At 36.9% G+C, this 22,820-nt stretch overlaps 2 protein-coding genes across 4 annotated transcripts in view; one reads left to right on the top strand and one right to left on the bottom strand.

Annotated features, from left to right (window-relative positions):
- Window positions 1-8,704, top strand: part of dx (deltex) — a 319,771-nt gene extending 311,067 nt beyond the window's left edge. For both annotated transcript variants that reach the window (XM_067108869.1, XM_067108870.1), the window contains one exon: window positions 6,122-8,704. In XM_067108869.1, the coding sequence (XP_066964970.1) occupies window positions 6,122-6,340 (219 nt within the window). In that variant the 3' untranslated portion in view covers window positions 6,341-8,704. The remainder of the gene's footprint in view (window positions 1-6,121) is intronic.
- Window positions 8,705-12,361: 3,657 nt separating this feature from the next.
- LOC136841677 (V-type proton ATPase 116 kDa subunit a 1-like) overlaps window positions 12,362-22,820 on the bottom strand; it is a 163,073-nt gene continuing 152,614 nt past the window's right edge. For both annotated transcript variants that reach the window (XM_067108868.1, XM_067108867.1), the window contains exon 17: window positions 12,362-15,083. In XM_067108868.1, coding sequence (XP_066964969.1) covers window positions 14,978-15,083 — 106 coding nt within the window. In that variant the 3' untranslated portion in view covers window positions 12,362-14,977. The remainder of the gene's footprint in view (window positions 15,084-22,820) is intronic.

The raw sequence follows: 22,820 nt of genomic DNA, 5'->3' as shown, positions 1-22,820 counted from the left end.
TATATATATATATATATATAAAAATCATCAATGAAGGGCAGAGGACACAGATATACAAGCTGACTTTATTCCAACGTTTCAGTAATTATCGGATTAATTACATCATCAGGGCTGTTAAAATATGAAAATAAAATTCTTTGTAAAATCATAAAAGCTAAAAATAAAGGCTAAAAGTTATTCATACAAAATTTTCACAAATGTACACAAACGTTAAAATTAGAGAACAAAAGTTTTAAAAATCATTACGTTAAAATGAAGGTACTGTTCCCAAATTCCATAATAATTTAACGACTGTATTTAATTTTTCCAGCATTGTTTTGTCTAAGAGAGAGGAGTTCTTGCTGTCTCTGGGTTTGGACTTCTGCTTGCCTAACTATAAACCTAACTTTACAAAATTCTTTTGCCACTTGAATCGATATTCCACCGTCTCAAAGCACTCCCCTTTCAAACTGATCTGGTAAGTCTGCAAAAACGACTGTACGAACTTTCTCAGCACCTTTCAAATCTCAAAACTAGATGGACCCCTTTTTCCGAAAGGAAGATTTTGACATCATGAAACAATTGGCAAAAACGAAGACATCATTCTCACCCGACCTGATAAAGGTAAAGGTACAGTGATCCTCAATAAATGTGAGTACATATCAAAAATGGAAAGTATTTTAAACGATAGAACAAAAATTTGAACCCATTGGGACGCCTGACTACTATAATATTTTTAAAATTGAAGACAAAATCAACCGTTTTCTAAGGTCTCTTAAGAAGGACAATGTCATCAATGAAACCATTTACCAAGATCTTTTTCCACAGGCTCATCTTATGGTATCCTTTACGGCCTACCGAAAATTCACAAACCTGACATCCCCCTTAGACCTATCCTTGCCTCGTTCAAAACACCAAATTATAAATTAGCCAAATTTCTTGTACCCATGCTTGAGCATCTAACTAAGAATAAGTATTCATTGAATAACTCCTTTCAATTTAAAGAAACCATTCTTAGACAAGATTCAGATTTATTCATGGCCAGTCTCGACGTCGAGTCATTATTTACTAATATCCCTGTTGGAGAAACTATTGAATTAATTCTTAACAAGCTGTTTCCTGTTCCTGATTCTACTTTTAATAATTTTAATCATTTTTATTGTAATTTTAAAACTTTACTTGAACTTATCCGCAGTGCTGGACACTGCATTTATTTTATGTATAATGGTAAATTATTCAAACAAGTAGAGGGCATGGCCATGGGTTCCCCTCTTGGCCCCACATTTGCTAATATCTTTATGTGCTCCCTGGAGGAGCGCTGCCACCTGATAATTGCCCATTAAGGTTCTACCCCTTTTTATTCCAGGTTTGTTGACGATTCTCTTTAGGCATAATAACGTTCGGCCTCTTTAAAAGTGAATACAAATTGCTGACCTCTTCATTTTTATTTATTGAATATGCCAATACTATACACATTATTACGAGCATAACGTTTACTATCAAGAAAGAATGTTTAAAATGAATGACCGTCTACCATTCCTGGACGTTCTAGTTTTTAGAGAACACGACAGTTTTAATACCACGGTTTTTAGAAAGAAGACTTTTACTGGACTTGGTACCAACTTTTATAGCTCTTGCTTTACGATAATTTTAAATCCAACTCTGTTTCTACCCTTCTCCACAGGGCACTCGTCCTTACGTCGAACTGGAGCCTTTTTCATAAAAAAATTTCTTTTTAATTGACTTTTTAATAATAACTGTTTCCCTGCAAAGCTGGTGTATAGGAAATTACATAAATTACTTAACAAACATTTCATTACAAAACCAGCAGTTTTAACCGTCAAAAATGAAATTTTACAGGTAAACTTTCCATTTACTCATGACCCCAAGTTCCACAAAAGTTCACTCAAATTATTCAGGATCATTTTTATGCCATTGATGTCACTTTAATCCCTAAGAACCCTTTCACCATTGGTTCACTCTTTAAAACCAAAGATCTGTTTTATCACCTTATATGTCATCTGGTATCATTTACAAATATACTTGCCCTGAATGTCAAACAGGGACCTATGTGGATCCACCAGTAGACTCCACCTTATAATCTGGTGCGTATCGATTCTCATCATTGGCGTAAGCTTCCCGTACAGGTAGCAGAATTTCAAACCCAGAACATTCCAACATCAGAAATCACTCAAAAATTTGTAAAACACACATTGATAATAAAGGCTTCCACATTTTAGGCCATACCACCAACCCTCAAGACCTTGTTATCCTGGAATCACTTTTCATCAAACAACTTGTTCCGTCGTTAAACACTCACACGTCCTCCTCTCCTCTATATTTATCCTGACTTGTGTTCTTTCTATTTATGTTTATGTTTAGTTTAAAGCTGTCACTCCTCTAGGTCGGTCCTTAATCTTTGTTCTGTAACCCCTTTCACAGATGGTTTTCAATTTTAGTTTACTGTATACTCTGTTACCTTCATTTTAACGTAATGATTTTTAAAACTTTTGTTCTCTAATTTTAACGTTTGTGTACATTTGTGAAAAATTTTGTATGAATAACTTTTAGCCTTTATTTTTAGCTTTTATGATTTTACAAAGAATTTTATTTTCATATTTTAACAGCCCTGATGATGTAATTAATCCGATAATTACGAAAACGTTGGAATAAAGTCAGCTTGTATATCTGTGTGTCCTCTGCCCTTCATTGATGATTTTAAGTATGGATTGACTCTGACTCCTCACACTAAAATATATATATATATATATATATATATATATATATATATATATATATATATATATATATATATATATATATATATATATATATATATATATATATATATATATATATATATATATATATATATATATATATATATATATATATATATATATATATATATATATATATATATATATATATATATATATATATATATATATATATATATATATATATATATATATATATATATATATATATATATATATATATATATATATATATATATATATATATATATATATATATATATATATATATATATATATGTATATGTATATATATATATATATGTATATATATATGTATATATATAAATATATATATATATGTGTATATATATATATGTATATATATATATATATATATATATATATATATATATATATATATATATATATATATATATATATATATATATATATATATATATATATATATATATATATATATATATATATATATATATATATATATATATATATATATATATATATATATATATATATATATATATATATATATATATATATATATATATATATATATATATATATTTATTTATATTTATATATCTCTCTCTATAGAGAGAGAGATCACAAACAAAGGTGAACACAGTTACTGATTTGTCGAAAACGAGATAAAAAACTTTGTTAAAAGTTGTTTACAATATTTGGCAATTTAACACAGTAAACTCCCTGTTTTGGTGTTACACAATTTGCAGACCCACCTATTTGCGGATTTCTGTATGGAACATATATACACATTATTCGTGGAAAATTTGCCCATTTGCGGTATTTTTCACTGAGAAATATTCACTAATGACTGTATTTTCATACCATCTTCATGACTAAATGCACTTTTTGTGATAAAACTTAAAATACTCGGGTACCCAGATAGTGCTTGAGTTATGATAATTCGATTTTGCAGTGGGATAGGCAATTCATAATGATATGAAAATGTTTATAAAATATTTTTAAATTTGCACGGCCGCAGGCAGCAGCATACAATCAGGCAGCCAGAGAGACCAAATTACAATAGACCAACTTCTTTTCCTCCATCTCTTTATCCTATCTTCTAGTTAAAAAAGTAAAAGAGAATGATAAAAGTATTGTTACTAGTGTTATACTCTTGCGTAAATGTGTACAGCCATAAACAACTGAATGAGAAACTGTTGTTTTGCTTATAACCAAACTGGATAACAACAGCTGTTTTGCGTGTATTTCAACCATCATACGGTAGTAAACAATTACCGTAGTTATGTTACAAATGACTTTGAGTAGAATTACGACTGATATATTTTTGCAGTTATGTTACAAATGATATTGAGTAGAATAGGACTGGTATATTTTTATGTTATACCCTTACTCGCTATGGATAAAACCTTGGCAAGGAAATATACTGCTGGATAAAAGATCGGCAAGGAAATATACTGCTAAATTTAAGCTGCAAGTTGTAGCAGAAGCTGATTGGAAAACAATGTTCAGGCTGCTAATGACTATAAATTATTGTGCGTTGGCAACATGGATGAAAGTCGACTGTAAATAAAATTGGAGAGAAGGTATTTTAATCAAAACTACTGGGCATGAAAGAACACATATTACTGCTGTTTTCACACCGATAAAAGATAAATAAAAGCTCGTATTATGATGAAATCAAGTAAAAATAGTGAACGGAATCTTGATTTTTGTTTTACACAAAACAAATATGCTCCCAAACGGCCAGTGTTATTTGTTAACGAAAAAGTAGCTAGACGAATTTCACAACGAGACGTATTTTAGTTATATTTCGATTAAAAAACTTTGTATAACGAAAAATAACCTTGCCCCATATAAATAAAGTATCTAGAGATTCATTTACGCTAATTAGAAGCAAGAAAAGTGCTCTGAACTGAGTTGAATACGGCGAAATAAACTTACCACATAATCAAATTCCAAACCAAAACATTGATTGCTGTGATCTCAGCTGGTAATACAAAAGCAAAATGAGAATATATAGTACAATATTATCGGATACAGTGAAGTAAAGCATAACATTTTAAAGATCCAATGAGTTTTTTGTGACAAAAGAGTACCTCTGAGGTTAAAAGGAAAATTTCATAAGACGGTGGTAAGAACAGCAGTGATGTATGGCACAGAAACAGCAAGCTTGAGAAAGACAGGAGAAGATGATGGATGTGGCAGAAATGAGAATGCTTAGGTGGATGGCTGGGGTGACGAGAGAGGATAGGATCCGAAATGATTACATTAGGGGGTTGACCAAGGTGGTGGAAATAACAAAGAAAGTGCAGGAGGGGAGGCTGAGATGGTATGGACACCTGTTGAGGAGAGATGAGGACCACGCTGGTAGACATACTATAGGGATGGGTTTCCAGGGAAGAAGAACAAGAGGGAGACCAAGAAAGAGATGGAAGGACTGTGTGAGGGGAGACCTACATGAGAAGGGAATTGATGAGGCAAAGCGCAGGATGGAAATAGATGGAAATGGCTTACCCGAAACGGCGACCCCATATAAAAATGGGAACAAGCTGGGAAGAGAGTAAGATAGAGTACAGTATAATGTAGGCTAGGCTTCTATATATGTATACAGTATACAGTAGTGTAGGCTAAGGTAATTCTTGTTTGTTATTCAGTTTCTCTTTGTATGGAATTATCATGAGTCAGTCTGCATGAACCTCCAGAATTAGCTGATATTAATAATTACTATACTGTATATGTAAAGAGTATACTTTATAGTGTAGGCTAGGCTATATTTGAGATATGTTTTTTCCAACAAATGATGGATTTTTTGGAACCTAACCCCATCATAAGTAGGATAATATATGTATAAGCATTTTTAGATTTTTTTTTTTTTTTTGTTCAAACTATGAAAACCAGCAGTTCTAAGTGTTTTTAGAAGTGTTTTAAGTATTCGTGGATTTTAGCTATTTGCGTTGGGGGCGTTACGCATCCCCTGCGAACACGGGGGTTTACTGTAAGCTACTTGCTCAAATTAGGGTATGGCATAATTTAAGGCCCTGCTTAGACTAGGCATAATCCTCTGGTATTCAGTTAATATGGAATCAGTCCCTCTACCTTGTTAAGTTGGTAGGCAAAGTGGCCGCACACCTTCAGCCCCAGTCAGGGCTACCAACACAAATCCTGCCACAAACCCTTCTTACTCGGGAAACTGGACCTGGTGGAAATGCCTGGAACTGTACCTGGCTTTTGTTTCAGGGATGTGTTCCTATCTGGCAGTTACTGGTTTCCTTAAAAAGCAGTACATTTTTTATTTCAGTATCATGGGTCAAAATTTTACATAACTCAGACTTTATGATGATTGTTTTTATCACTTAAATACTTGTTGCTTGCAGGTTCTTGGGCTACTTCAAGAAGCATTTGATCGAAAGTTAATATTTACTATTGGGACGTCAGTGACAACTGGCATACAAGATGCTGTTACTTGGAATGAAATCCACCATAAGACTGAGTGGACGAATGCAACGGGTCATGGATATCCTGATCCCAATTACCTGGACAATGTTTTGACAGAGCTAGCAGTACAGGGAGTCACAGAAAGTACATTAGTGTAGTGTTTGTAATTAAACAATATATTGCCAGCCATACACATCTTTTGGATTAAATTTTGTTATTTATGGGACAATAAGTAGCTAATTAATGTGATAAATAAAGTGGCCTTCATTAGGACTAACGAGAATTTGGGAAGTTTACTGAAATGTTCCTGTGAAGTTGTTCCTGTTGAGTACAGTAACATTTACCATCAATTATATTTTTAAGTTGGTATTTTGGGGAAAATTATAGAGTGAGCTAGAGCATTAGATTACAATTTAATTCTGTAATAAATTGTTTGTTGCTGTTATGATGTAAATCAAGTACAGTATTTTGTTTCTTGTCATTCAAGGTATTATTACTCAACAGGTTGGGTACATAACTGTTTATTCCTTGCTAAATTGTAGGGTTAGTTGCATAGATTTAGAAAAAAAAATTTTTAAACGAGTTCTTGTATCAACGTTGACACAAGTACCATGTGAAGTTAACATTTTAGGTGTTTGGAACAAAAATTAATGATATATCAATATTTAAGCTTTTATTTTTTAAAGTGTGTAGAGTTGCACTGAAGGAAATACAGAAATACATAACTAAAGAAGTGTTGATGCTACCCTTTTAAAAGTTTTCAAACTAATATACTGTATTGAGAAAATAAGTTCCTAAAAGTTGAAATTTGCCTTAAGTTGTTCAAAATAAAAAAAAGTTATATATTACAGTACTGTATTGTATGGAGGTCCCATTCACTGTCATCTGTTATGCTTCGTGTTGTGATGTTTACCATTAAGAGCCAAATTTCAGTCTTTTGTAATTACTTCTAGCGTTTGTGTCATACATGGGCACAAGCCAGTCTCTTCAAAAAGATTGTGAAAGATTTAATTTAATAAGTTACCCATTATGTAAGTTTTGTGCCCTTTTCCTTTATTGTAATTGTTTGCCAATACCATTTGATTATGAGTTTTACAGATTTTCATTTATTTTAGTGACCAAAAATTGTAAGAATTCATTTAGCAAGTTGGGTTTTATTTTGTATCATTTGTATTGCAAGAATTAGTGGCCACCTTGGTCACTTATAATTAATTTACAATGCTTTACATGTTTACATGAAGGGTCACCATAGGTTCTCATGTAATGTCATGTTCCTTAATGTAAGTCAAGATATTTAAGATTAATTTAATAATACTATATGATCTTGGAGGGGTTTCCTTTTCAAGTTTTTATATTTGTACTTTAATGGTAATCTGTATTTTTCTGATAAACTAAGCAGGTTGTTTCAGCGAATAGTAAAGTTTGTTAAAAAACAATGTTGCTGTAGGTTTGGTGGTAGAGCAATGTAGTTGAGATTTTTTTATGTTTTATGATCATGACAAAATTTTCCAGGTTGATATCTAATACAGTACCTTGAAATGCCACTACCTGTTTAAGTAAAATGATTGCAGTTATTGTAAAGTGGTTCCACCTTACGTGGTTAGAACGTTCATAGTAATTACTAGGTCAGTGAGACTCCAGTTAAATGGAATTTTTAAGCTTATAAAAACTGACCTCAATAATTTAGAAGTGGCACAAGAAAAAATAAAAACTGACCTCAATAATTTAGAAGTGGCACAATTACTTTTTCTTAGGCAAGTGAGAAAAAAGAATTTAGTTTCTTAGGCAAATGAGAGAAAAGAATTTAGTTGGTAAATATACATACAGTATTCTGCAAGACTTGAAAATTGAAATGATGAAATATCATAAGTGTATCAGTTGAGAAAGCAATGTTGTTGAGTCTCTTAATCTCCTCAGCTCTTTTACAGTTCCTCATAGAATCATTCTTGCTTACTGATTCCATTGTTGCTGCCTATTGGACTTGTTTCTTGGAAAAGAAAGTACAAAATTCAATCAATGTTCCAATTGATGTAACCAGTAGCTGTGAATTTTTATTAGTCGTTATTTAGCTTTTTTCTTTCTGTTTTGTCAGTCAATAACATCCAGTATTTTGGTGCTATAGTGGTTTTACACCATTTGTTAATATAATGTAGGTATACTAATATAAAACTATGTGGAAATGATGACAAATAGGTTAAGTATGTTATGTTAAGTTTAACATCAGATATATATATTATATGTGTGCACACAGTATATTGTTTGCTCTCACAGTCAGTGTTATGCAGTCACCTTGTCAAAGATATTCATTATTGAATGTCACTTTTATATCTGTTAATGTAGTTTAGTAAATTCCCTCTATTTTTATTGTCAGTGTAAATGTTTCATTAATTTACTATATTGGATAAGGATATTTTCAAGAATAATTTCCTTATGTTAACTTTGTAGTTGATTTTCTTTTCAAGAAAATGGTAACTAAATTTACTTTATTTCACTGCAGATTTATATTAAAACATATACACATTCTTGAGCACTCTTTTTGACCATTAATAATACTTGTTACTGTTTTATTTTAACTGAAGTGAGCCTTTGTTTTTCAGTCTTTTATATTTCACTCTTCTCCCTCTAATGTGAAACTTAAGTGGGCTTACATGAGGCTTCAAACAAATGGTCAATTTTTGTTAGTCAGTCCTGTAATTAACCCTCTACTCAAATGATTGCTTACCCTGGTATGTATCCATTGAAAATGCCATGAGGCACTTCAGATAAGCTGACCTGCATTCTCTGTGCCATCTAACATGATAACCTCTCCCTGATAAGCTTACCTGCATTCTCTGTGCCATCTGACATGACAACCTCTCCCATCAACCAACATCTCCAAATGAGTCACCTCAGCCACCTCTAGTGTGAACATCTGTGGTATGAAAACAGCAGGGAAGAAGTCTGCTTGATCTGGTGAAGCCACTGGCACTTTCCAACCTGTAGATCAGGTCATTATCTTTCTCCATACACCACACACTGACTGCATTTACAGCATTGTGCCCAGGAAGTGGGACTGGAATGTACATGACTGTCAACTCTCTAGAAGAGACCGAGGGCATAAAGGAACTCATAGTCACCTTCTTAGGCCCTGTCCACACTAGCGGGCATGCCCGTCGGGCACTTCCAGCTGTTTATATTTTCTCTCGCTTCTGAAGCAGTATTACCAGACAATCGCATTGTTCTGGCTCCATACTCGGTTGGTCAGTATAGTGGAACGGTTTTGGGAACAATGTTTGCCCGTCGGGCAGTGCCCGGTAGTGTGGACAGGGCCTTAGGGTATTTCTAGACGAGTTAAAAGACACTCACCAGAATTTTCTGCTTATGGACAATCTGCAAGAAATCAGGAAAATGGGCTCTCCTGTCCTGTCTGATCCTTGGAGTTTCATGCTGTTCCTACCTCATCCAAAGGAAGAGACCTGACAGAACTCAGCTTTGTAGAGCATCCCCAACTCTTTGCCGAGCCAGATGAGACTTTGGTCAGAGAACATACATTCCATGGTGGAGTCGCTGTCAGAACCCCATTCCAACATTTAACACTGCAGCCCCCTTGCTTTGAGAAGTAGAAAAGCTCAAAGAACCCCCTCTGGAGAAAGAATGCTTAAGCCATGCACACTCCAGAGAGCCCAAACCTCTTGAGCATGGAAACAGTGTACTGTAGGTTCACCCAAAATCTTCCAAGAAGGCTGGGAAGGAGAACATGCCTGCTGCCAGTGCAAAACAAATCAATAGACCAGGTATGTGATTGGTGAATGGGCCACATGAACCATATGCTGAGTGGATCGCTCAAGCCTCTTTCTGTGTGACCCCAAGAAGTTGCAGTGAGAAGAGTTGCTTTGCTCACCTGGCCACCATGGTTGTCTGACTATGGATGTACTGAGAGAGAACAACATACCCATCGCCAGCAATGAAGCCCCCATCCACAGACTGGGTACACGGCTAGTAAACAGGTGGTGCACAAACCCTTATCTATGCTATTCTGAGTAGGTGTAGTGCGAAGAGAGACGATGCAAACCCCTCACTGAGCAGGTCGCATGAACCTGTCACCATGCGATTCTGAAAGTGGTGCAGCTAGAAGGAGGAATGACTTGTACACCAGGAGAATGAGTCACACAGCCTCTACTTGATGTGAGCCCAAGGGATGAGAAGGCAGTATACCTGAAGTCTTAGAAGGCTGGCACAGCATTGCCAACCCTACCTGGGAGAGCTGAGGGGAAGAGCACATGAAAGAAGCTTATCAAGACTTTTTAATGTGAGGACTAGAAGATTCGACTTAACCCTTAAGGGACAGATTGAGCCTGAGTGTGAAGTAAAACAGGATTGGGGAGATGGACGGATTGAGCCTGAGTGTGAAACAGTGTTATGCAACACTGGTATGGTAAGAATGGGGCGAGATAGTTGCCAATACTTCTATATGCTGTAAATTTACTAATGGCAACTTTTATACTGACCTGAGAGTCTTTCCAGCCACCAGTAATGCTTGTAACTTGAAAGGGGAAAGTACTGCATCTCTTTCTCACGACTCTTTTTGTAAATTTGCTTGTAAATATACGAAGGGGTTGCTGTTGTTTTTTGTTTTTGTCTTTTACGATAGTATGTTGGTTGTAAATGTAATTTTACAAAGAAAATTGCAAAGAAATATTAGAAAAAGCATGTAAAAGTAAAAAAAAAAAAAAAAGTCACTGAATCTTCCTTCTAGTAAATTTATGTGAATATTTTTCAACAGATATGCAAAAAATTTGTTACTGCTTTTATTTCTTACCTGTTTTGATATTGTGTGAGCAGTAATAATAATTTTACAAAATACAATAAATTTATTTATTAGGAAAAACATATACAAGTTGGTAAAATTTACGATTGTCTTGTAAATGAGGCCCCACAAGGGGTTGTAAATAATCATTTTCAACTTCTCGTGGAAGGTAGGGAAATTTTTTTAGAATTTTTGTATTCAGTGTAAATGTACGTGTCATTCTCTTTCCATTGATTTTTTTTTTTTTTTTTTTTTTTTTGGCCGACCTCAAAGTTTCCCTGGTCGTGGTGCTGCACATTGATAAATTATGCCATCCCTTAAGGGTTAATTATCTTGATGGCCGCCTGTGTGGGAAAAGAGAAAGGGCTCAAGGTGGAGGGTGACAACAGTTGACATCAAAGAATAGTGGGAATGTGCTTTCTTACTCTTTCTTCTGCTGTCCTTATGCACCGCAAACCACAGGAGTGGTTAGTCTAGGAGTTAATGCCTTAATCACACCCATCAGAGGAAACTCACCAGGAGGGACTATTGCAACTGGATGAACTCTTTCCAGTGCAGCAGTCAGTAAGGCTGAGACTGTTGTAACCACGAGTAACTACCTAAGAAGATAGTGTGCCTTCTTCCTCTGCCAGATAAATTGGGAAGGCCCAGACTGGATGACTTACCTAATTGGTAGCATAACACTCTCAGGAACAAATAAAATGATGAAGGTTTATGGTACTGAAATGTTAATATTAGTATATAAGTCACAGAATGACACAGCTGTTGAAACCTTCATTACAAGCTGCTACATTCCCCACAAAAACTATTACAAGGTTGGCCATGGCCTAAAAGAGTTTGTTTTGTCTGCTCTCCATCAAGACAAACCAGCAAAAAGCACTGGAAAAACACATGACACAAGCATTTTCAGGCACAAAAATGGACAAGATTCATGCAAAAGAAATAGCCCGCACACAAAAAAACACTAAATTCAAGAAACGCATCTGAACTCTATTGCAGTTGTAATAGCAGTGGGTAGTGTCAGTTGGGAATGGGCATGCCCTCCCCTATCTGGGAACCACCCTTGTTTAGTCAGTACACAGCTGGTTCAGCAAATGCCAAAAGATGCTCCATATATGAGAAGTGTAGTGTTTGTAACCACATAGGAGAAACCACTGTAAAGTAAAAAATTATGGAAACCGAAATGATGTATGTGAAGGTAGAGTATATCTGTATTCCATACTCAGTCTGCCCTTATCAAGCAGCCTATGAACAATACACGTAAATTGGTTTGTAACAATGTAAGTTAAAGGGTTTGTATTGCATAAGAGGAAAGAATTGTCACCATTATCTTCAACTTCAATGCCATGTGATGTGAACAAAAAAGTAAAGGAATAAAACAGTAGAGTACTTATGATTTTTCTAAATAATTTATTTTTAAGTGGCAAATAAGGTCAATTTCTAACATCCTATAAACTAAAATTAAAAGCAATTACAGTTCATTATACAACTTGACACTCACTTGCAAGATAACTGTTACTGAATCAAAATATTGAACCTACGCTTATTTATGAAAGCACATTTAACTTAAAAATTTCATGCTTTATCCTTAATTGCAGTAATTTATAGTTCATTTGTATTACCTGAAAAATTAAATAATTCATATAGAATGAGATTCAACAGTCAGTAAATATAACTCAACTAACAATTCAACTTTTCTTAATTTGAATTAAAACAAGACTAATTTGAGTTTTTGCTAAAGCTCAGCACAAAAAAACTGTTAAAACACTACAAAACAACTTCTGAAGCACAAGTAATTGATAAAGTACCTGAACACAACTGTAGAAAAGATACGCGGTCAAAAAAAAAAAAAAAATTCTGGGAGGAAACAAAGAAAACTTTAAGATTTTTTAAGGGGTCCAAAATGCATTAGCGGCAAAAAGCACACCATTCTGGCTGACCTCTTTCATGATAAAAATGCTGGTATTTAAAATCATTTTGAAACCAAATAATTGTACTCATTTGATATATTTGATATTGTAAAACAACAATTAAAAGTTATAATGATGTACTGAAGTTGGTCAGAAACAATTTTTTTTTCAAAAATATTTAAATACTTAAAAACAAAGATTTATAATAAAATGAAAAACCGTGAGAGTTGAACCACTCCCAAAAATCTGATGTCATTTCAATGCTATTCAAGGTGGTTATTTCCTTTTTATGGGTGACATCAGAATCTTTGGCGATGAACTTTGCATGACATCATTCCATATCAAAATCTCACAGGGTTAAACAATCTACAATTTAACCTGCTACTAGAACTATCTAAAAGAGTGCCAAGAACTGAAACAATAATATGACATAGTACTTGTCCTTTACTCTAGGAAAAGCATATTCATATTATCCCTGGGATTCAGTCTTGACTCAATTCTACAATGGGTCTTTAAATGGCCTGCTCCAGTCTTTACTTGACATTCTACCCAAACCTTTAATCACTTATAAAAGTACTTGCTCATCTGAGGCGATGAACAGCATAACAGTTCTGTCCTACCAACAAGGAAATATCTTTTGGGCATTGCTGCATTGAGCTGTCTGAGTACTGAATGGAAGCCTTCCCTAGTCAATATAATGTGGCTAAGACATTAGCCTACTGTACTATTAAATTATCTTATTCTCTCCTTTGTTAAGAGGGCTATTATATGTTTTACTAATCTATTACTATTCCAGAAATTGCTCATTTTCCATTTGGTCTTATGTTAATTACCTAAACCTATTTGTGGATGTTGCTCTCATGGGGTCAGCACTGTTTTACTCAGTTTTTATCATTGTTGTTCTGTAGTTGAACCACGCCAACTCGTTACTCTTAAGCTATTCAGAAGCTTCTTGCACCATTTAGCAATCCTTTCAGTATTTTGTTGCTTGATTTTAATATTTTTTCTCTCTTTTCCTATACTTGAAACAGTTTTCCTTGGAATGCCAACTCTTTTTGTAGTTTGACAGGCATAGTTAAGGTCTGTAGAAAGAAAAATTCTATGTAGATATATACTGTTCCATTACAATCCATCATTTAATATTTTCCGGCACTTTGTTAACAGATGTTGGCCATATGTGCAAAAGGCTCTTTGCTACATGCCAATTCATAAGTCAAAATGGGGAGGCTAATTGAGCAGCAAATTTGATGATAATATACATACATAAATACGTACAGACATACATATAATATACCTTCATCACTGAGGAATATACTTTTACTGATAGTATAAGTTTTTGAACAAGCAAAATTCATATAAATTAAATAATAATTCCACCTAATTTTTTATTGCATGGATGCTTGTGTGACTGATAGATCATCCACCCAGGTAAAACTTCATCACCAATCACATACACATTACTGAAACAAGCAGCATTACACTACTAAAAACCTGATCTTTCGGCAATAAAAAATTTGAGAGAGAGAGCAAGCTTTGGAATTTTTCTCCTACCTCTTGGTAAAATAAATACTTTGATATTTCTTGGCATTTGTTATCTACTAAAGCAAAGCAATAACACACACGAGTACAGAGTGGAGATAAAATACACTATTATTGTAAGTAGTTTAACCAGACCTCTTGAGCAAAAATATTTAACTCGTAGAGCTGGTCCAAAGGGTTCATGTAACTTTAGCTAATAACTTGCAATGCTTTAAAAATCAGATTACTGGCTACACTGGTAATGTTAACAATCAGATTATCGGCTAACACTGGTAATGTTGAAGATGAATAAAATGTTCTATATTGATATACTGCCAAACCTTGGCATTTGTTGGTTGAAGTTTGAACAATCACATATGTATAACTAAGTTTTCATGTGCATTCTCTGCATACAGACTAGGTCATACATTACTAGCTAGGAACATAAAGCTTGGTTAGTTTACTATAAGACTGAATAAAAAAGCCTTTTATATAATATCCACTGATGTTTACAAGTGGTAGTTTTTTAAGTTTCATGAAATCAGTTGCCCATTGAGAACTACTGTTCCATTTTTTATTACTTATGTCTCCACAATAGCATTCTCAGCTTGGTCCAGGATGGTTTCAAAGGCGAATGGAACAAATGGATAACCGGTCCCACCATAGAATTTACTTTGGAACTCCACCCTGAAAAGAGGAAAATAATTTCAAAACATTAAATTCTGAATTTTTTCTTCCCATAAACAGACAATACTTGAACAATTAAGGCATCATACAAGATCCCTTGTTGCAGAAAATACAAAATATTCATTCTACTGAATGACCATTACTGTACACTGATAAAAGTAGCTCCAGCATATCAGCAGATATCTGATGCCCTTTTCAATAAAAAGCAAGCTAACAAATTTATTCTTCCATTCCAGTTCCTAGCTTTAAAACTTTGACCTGGAGGCAAAAAAGTGGTTGTGTAACTCCTGGTTGCCTATAAAATGCTCATCCAGAATAAAATAATGATTATTTTCAAGTGGATGAATTTCCACTATTCATCACAGCAAAAATTTTCCATGTTTATACCTGTTTGTTGATATACATTTGTTTTAATACTGTTTGTTGATATACATTTGTTTTAATAATGCCTCTGAGTTCCATCCTAGACTCAGAGAACTTAGTAAAAATTATTTGTTCTTTAGAAAAGACCTCGGAATGAGATGCTAAAATTACACAGCCAAGTGAGGAGAGACCAAGGGATAGGATGAAATATACATATGGCAGAAAAAAGTGCAACTGGGCAAAATGGATGTTGCAAAGCACCTCTGGTACCATCAATGGTGGGCACACAAGATCATCTCAGTTATTCAATGCTCACAGATTATAAGTAGTTATGGATGGGTGGTGGATATTACTGTAGCCCATTATTCTCTGTCTACTGCATAGAGGAAATACTCATGAACTGACAACACTTACTGCTCTAGGGAGCTAACCATATCATCTCCCCCCCCCGTCTCTATTTTACAATTTTAGATGTGAAACCCCTAGAGGTTGTTTTCCCATACACTGTCTTGCCCAAAAAAAGTGTAATACAAATGTTGAAGATCTTCATCTACGATACCCAGGGGAGCTGCAAGTCCTGACCAGGCATCCCTAAAAGCAAACTGAGGCATGGCCAAAATAGTCACAAACATAAATAAACAACAGCCTAAGGGCCTAACTTTAACAAATCCTTTACTGTTAAACTTAGAATACCCAGCTACACAGTTATATGCCAAGAGCAAGAATGTAAAAGTAATACATAAATACACTAAAAGGAAACTAAGTTCTGGCTTAAATGGAATATTAACTTATTGAAAACATACACCCTAAATTAAGCATCCATTGAAGGAGGTGAGAACCCTTCCCAAGATGAAGTCTCCGTCTTCCTCCTATCTCGCTTCTCCTGGCAAAGATCCTCCATTGCTCAGGAGACCAAGAACGACACTTGGCAAGGATTAGTTACATTACAAGCATTAGACCTGCATCTACTGCAAGTAGAATGAGGACTGGTCTCAAAAGAAGCAAGAAAACGATAACATGAGTAGTTGGCTACTCCAGGACACTTCCTCTAAGGCCTAGGAGAAGGTTTAGATGAATTTTGGGTTTCCATCACAAAAATACCAACACACTCAAATCACACAAAATACACAATATATCACAAAACACAAAATCAAACCAAAGGAAACATGGGCAAGAAAGGAACACCGGCTTTGGAAGGAGAGCTATAGTACGTCCTCCAGCAAGGCGGTAATGAAGAAACTAAGACGTCAGGGGTTCAAAGCAGGTCGACAACCAACTCCTCACACATACCAATGGTTGAACCCCGATGCCACCAATTCCTTGCATTACAATTTTATTGATTTTTACAAGTTTCCAGCTGGTGCCAGAAGATTTATTCTTATGTTAAGACTGCAGGTTTGTTAGTTATGAAAAATACAAATTATAAATTTGTCATTTTATAATCTCGCTATTATGATAGCTGTAATTCCTGCATTAGGCAGGAGGACAATAGTGTGTGAAAGCCAAACAATTAATAGGATTATTTAGAATGAACAGTCTACTGACCCATCCCTTCTTGGTGATTCATGCATCTATTGTTTACAATTCAGTTTTTTCTGTCTCTATATGAGTATGGGGGATACATAATAAACAAGCAAGTACTGTACTTACAAAAAATTTTATAATTTCTATTTTTGAAATGCCTCTTACCTCTCTATCATGATAGCTAATTTGCACATAGAAGAAAAGGAGGGGAAAAAGGGGCAAGAACATATAATTATAATCCCTGGTGGAAACAAAATTCCACCAGGAATTGCTGCTTACCTAATGATTAGAATCTATCTATTGGTACTACTGTTGCCAGGAGAGAACCAATTGTTTAGGGTGCAAGGACTGCTGAAAGATACTGGAGGCTACTTGCAAGGGATACCACTCACTTTGATGAAAGTGGGACAAAAGGCTTTATGCCTAGGCAGCAGAGCAAAGATTGTAAATGAATGAAGGGTCTTATCTATCTCAAAATAGGCACCTTCATACTCCCCCGAAAATTTTGTAAATATGGAAGGCTAGAGTATAATCTAAACGTTCAGGATGAGAGTTCCATTGTTGCAACGTGGGGTGAGAATGCTCTGCATGAATTGCATTGAATCTCTATATCTAACAAGCAGTGCAAGGAAAATATGGAGTTGCATCTCCACCAGGCTGCATTGACAACATTCAAGGCTGGAAACTGAAGGTAGTTGCCTCTGTTCTTACCTCATGAAACTTATCTTCAGGAGTGGTAAGAAAGAGGGGTTTAGATTAGTGTGTGCTTCCTTGACCAGGTTCTCAAACAGAGGCCATGACATTTTTTGCCATAAGTCAATCTGGTTTAAGCACTGTCTGAGGTCCCTAGTCCTTTGCCCCTAGACTGTGCTAGGACTAGACCTGTGGAGAATTTTACCCATCTGGCACCAAGGAATGTTATGGGCTGCTGAGGGGCAAGAGCCTGTGCCAGTACTAGGCTGGCTGAATCTAGACAGGCACCATGGAAGATAGACTGGGGAAAAAAAAAAAAAAGAGGAAGAGCCTGAGACTTAATATTCATTCTTTGCCCTGAAGAAGGGTAAAAAGGAAAGGACTGTTCCTTGGGATTATGGGATATAAAACCCACGTTGCAGGAGAAGGCCTGGAGTTCACTGACTGTAAGAATGGAAGGCCGAGTTTAAGGGTTTAAATAAAGGAATACTAAAATACTTCAACAGAAGTCCAGTGGTTTAACTGGAGATTAAGGAATCTAGGTTTAAGGAATTGAAGGCTTCCTTAATGTCCAGGTTACCAGAGAGATCCAGACCAGAGCATCTTAATATGGATGCTAACATGAAGCAATACTGTACCCCTAAGTAGCATGAAGAGACCAAATGTTAGTGTAGCGTAAATGAATACAGAACTTCATTAGGTTATTATAGAGATATGGGTGCAGGAAATCCTCTTGGAAAAGCACCAGGCTCTAAAGACTGACCACTGTCTCTTGTACAGTGCATTAGTTGATTGCCGTCTGGAAATAATGACTGATCTTCTGCACTCCTTGGGAAAACCTCTTTTTTTGCTAGATACAATTGAGTGTCTCCACAATTGGGAGGTTGGAGTCACCAAGGTCATACATGAATTCACTGTTAGCCGGAATTTGTCGGAACCCTTTAAACCATACCCAAAGAAGGAAAAGTATAGAAGTCCAGGTGAAATCAGTCCAACAGCATGTGTCTACTGCCAGGGCTTTTGGATCCTGAACTGGTAGACGAAAATAGAACTTTGTAGCAGAGAGATCTAGAAGGGAAGTGCCTTCTACTCCCATCAACCTTTACAAACTTGTGGATGCAGACCCATTCTGGAGACAGAGCTTGATCCTCCCTGTTCAGCTGATCAGCCACTATGTTCATTTCCTGGCAGGATGGAGGAAAGGAGAAACTTTCTTTCCTTCCACCCATATGAAAATGTGACTTCATCAGGAACAAAACAATGAGTTTACCTCTTAATTGTTTAGGTAAACCAGTTCTTGCCCTGCACTAACTCTTCCAATGCTACAAGGATCATCTACACTGTCTGCATCGCCAGTCGATTCATGTGTGGCACCCATTCCTCCACAGACAAAACCCATCACACGTGTCTGCTGGCTGCAACTAACCCCAAACCTTTGGTCAACACGCCTGAATGCCACATGAGGTCTGAGTTCTTCAACTGGAGGGAGGCACCTTAAAAACAATGAGGTCAGTGATTCTGCCATCTCAAGGGCTTCAATATCCCCGGAGACCAGAATTGCATGAAAACTGGTTGATTTCTTATTCCATCGATTCTTCAGAGAGAACTGGATTGGCCTCATCCTTACACTAGTTCCAGTTTCTCTAAGAAAGCCATTTGTCTCAGCAGAGACAGCCATTTGGAATATTTAACTTTCCCCACAGACTTACTGATTTAGAAGATTGACTTTTGCCCTAAGGCTTCTCCTTGGCTGTCTTCTAGACTCAGACAGTTGTCTAGAAAGAGGAGCAACATGAGAGTCCACTTGCCTAACTGGGACAGGATTCTTGTAAAAACTTAGGGAAAAGCAAAAAGTGGAAATTAGCATCCAGCATATCTACAGACGGTATCCAACCCTCTAGATCACTACTAAAACCAAACTTGTCACCTCCAGAGTATGTAGAATCAGGCAAACAAAAAAAGGTTTGTTTTAAGGCATTCGGTGCCGGTCTCTGTCGCCCCCCCAACAAGCATCGATACCAGAAACAGGCCATTGTCGAAGCCACAAGACGGCTTTGTAACAAATTCCACTGTCCCTTGCAAAAGAAAAGCTATATCTCACTGCTGGATCTGGAACTTCTCCTTGTAGTGTAGGCAATAGGAGAAAAAGTCAATTCACCACAGGAGCCTGGATAAGGAAGGGTGTACTGTAAGACTCCTTCTCTTGGTACTCTGCACCAACATTAAAGGCAGGCTGCTGCTGTGGTTAAGGGTGACTAAACACCTGTGAGGGATGAAACAACTCCCTGGGCTCTACTCCTCCACCTACTGCACAGAAGTGCCCAAAGCTAAATCCTTTAGCACAGAATGAAGGGGTCACGCAATTACTGTATATTTGTTCTGAGCCACAGAGACTGGAGAAGAGAGAAAAGAACATAATTGTTTTCTACGCTCAACCTTAACATTGTAAAGAATTGCAAAGACTCCTCCAGGGAGTCAGAACATGTTCTGTTCAAGCAGAGAACTCTGCTTTAGCACTCCACCACACTGAAGAAGTGGAGGCTGATTTTCAATGCCAAAGGAGTCTGCAACGGTGACAATGTGATAGCTAGCACCCAAAAGTGTCTGAAGCGCTGACAATGTGGCAGATAACACCTGAGAAGATGCTGGCGCCCAACCGGTGCTTGGTATAAACACCAAAAAGTCTGAAGCACTGATGATGTGGCAGTTAACGCCCCATGAGGCACTGGCGCCTGATGTGGCAGTTCATGCTAACACCAAAATCACTTGAAGAACCAACAACAAAAAAAAAAACCTGGCTGAGAAGCCAAACCTCAGTGCTTCTGAAATAGCAGCAGTCAAAAGGTGTATGTTCAAAACCTGTTTAGGGAAGCATGCAAGTGTCGACGCTGTATTGGAGACCTAGCACACCTCAAAATAACTAGCATATACACGAGGACACTGGGAAGGCACCCGTGGTGTCTGTGGAGAACATTATCACAAACACGGACTTGAGCACTCTAAGAATGCCTGCGAGGAGCTCAAGGAACAAAATAGGGGGATTAAGTAAGGAGGCACATCACCAAAGAATCATAACTCCAAAGTGACGCCCAGCACAGCGTGCCACCAAAGGAGACAGGGATCTAGAACAGACAGACTGATTAGGTCGTACACTCATTCCCTGATGTGTGTATGCACCTCCCGCATGTTGGACTAATGATGTGGAAACAGACTGGCAGACCCAAACATCTGGGAGACAAGGAGAACCAGTCTGGCACCAAAAGAGCACTCTCAAAGAGTCCATTTGGAAGACCCAGGCTCATCAAATGGAATTCTTGGGGAAGCACGGGTGGTGGCAGCAGAACCTCATGCTCCCAAAGACAAAGGGAGTTACCACTCTAAAAATGACAATTTGAAAACAAAAACCTGCTCCATACCAGAGGACTTTTTGGTGCTGTCTTGTGCCCTGGTGCCATTGAATCATCTGCGAAGGCAACAGAAGCTTCTTTACATTTCCACTACCCTGCACTGACACTGTGTACAGTGGGAGGTAAAACAAAAACTACCAAATGAGCTCATATCAAAAACCTTGAGAAGGGGAAGATAATCCAATCTGTTTTGCTAATGAGACAGTTGCAATTAAAGAAGAAGGATCTGCTTGCCTAACAGATGAATATGGCCATCACTGGCGCTGAAGAGGCAACTGGGAGTACCTGAAAGAGGCCCGAGAATACCACAAAAGTTGCCTCGGCAACTGGGAAGCAGCTTGTGGCACTCATGATGTTGAACATACAGTATTTCAAGAAAATGCCTAAAAAGCCCTGGAGGAGTCCGAGGCAACAAAGGAGGGGACTGAGACTGAGGAGAACACGAACTACAATGTGGCACCCACGCCTTACATGTGGCTAACAGTGAATGTGAAACAGAACAAGAATACAAGCTCCAGCTCCTGCTTTTGCGATCTGTGCAAGTAAGGAACACTGTCTTATGAGGTGTCAAACACTGATGAGAACGAACCCAGAAAGGAAGGGGAATGTGGAGAACAAATGCGTTCATACACCCAATCCTGGCTAGTCACACAAGCCCCCTCACATCAGACAAGTGGTGTGAAGATGAACTGGCATAACCAGACTTCCTGGGAGACAAAGAAGAACATGAACGCCTGGCACCACGCAAATGCCCAAAGTCAGGCGAGTGCCTGGGGCCAAGTAAGCACTCGGCTTGGGGCAAGTGGCCAGAGTCCAGCAAGCGCCGGCTGCCAGGAGAGCACCTCCGAGAGAACACCAAATCCTCTTGCAAAGGAGGACCATAGGAAAAGCCCAGATAGGGGTAACAGAGTCGGATACTTGAGTGAGTGTGCTTAACATCACCTGGCAAAATCTACCTCCTGCCTACATAAACTTCACTTCATGTAGCCACATGCATCTTTCGGCGACCACATGCCAATCCTTATGCAACAAGCATCAGGTTGGCCAGAGGAAGATGACAATGGGCTTGTACAAACTGCTTCCACTCCCAAACATATCTGACTTCTCTGTACTTCCAACAGTGGGTGGAGACCACAGGGTGTGGCTAAGGAGTAAGGGCACTGGCACTTCCTCTCCAGCAAGGAGGAACCAGAAAAAGGACGATTAAACTGGGCCCATAATGTAGTAAATGTTGTGGAAGTTACCTACATAAACTTTCAGAAGTAGCTCTGAAACTAGTGACATCGGCTTCTAATTTGCCAAACCTCATATCCTGAATAATACAAAGAGCTCTGAGTGGAGAAGAAATAATTTTGAACCAGCAGCATTACTAAGAAAAAAGGCAGAGCAGGAAGAGCTACTATGTGACAATCATGAAAAGATGAGAAACTCTTACTCTTATTCTCACTTCCTGTCCCAGTGTTTCAAAAATCTCTTTTCTGTCTTTCCTATTCTTACCTTCTCTCATCTCCTTATACTAGAAATAAACATTCATTATCTTATCTCGCCAATCAACACACTGATCACAGCAATCTTATCTTCTCTCATCTCCTTATACTAGAAGTAAACATTATCCTATCTCGCCAATCAACACACTGATCACAGCAATCTTACCTTCTCTCATCTCCTTATACTAGAAGTAAACATTATCTTATCTCGCCAATCAACACACTGATCACAGCAATCATTGAAAGAACAATCCCTGTTCCTA

Source organism: Macrobrachium rosenbergii, chromosome 9 (assembly GCF_040412425.1).
Source record: "Macrobrachium rosenbergii isolate ZJJX-2024 chromosome 9, ASM4041242v1, whole genome shotgun sequence".
NCBI lineage: Eukaryota > Metazoa > Arthropoda > Malacostraca > Decapoda > Palaemonidae > Macrobrachium > Macrobrachium rosenbergii.
Note: the sequence above shows the minus strand (reverse complement) of the source record. Positions and strands in the feature narration are given on the sequence as shown.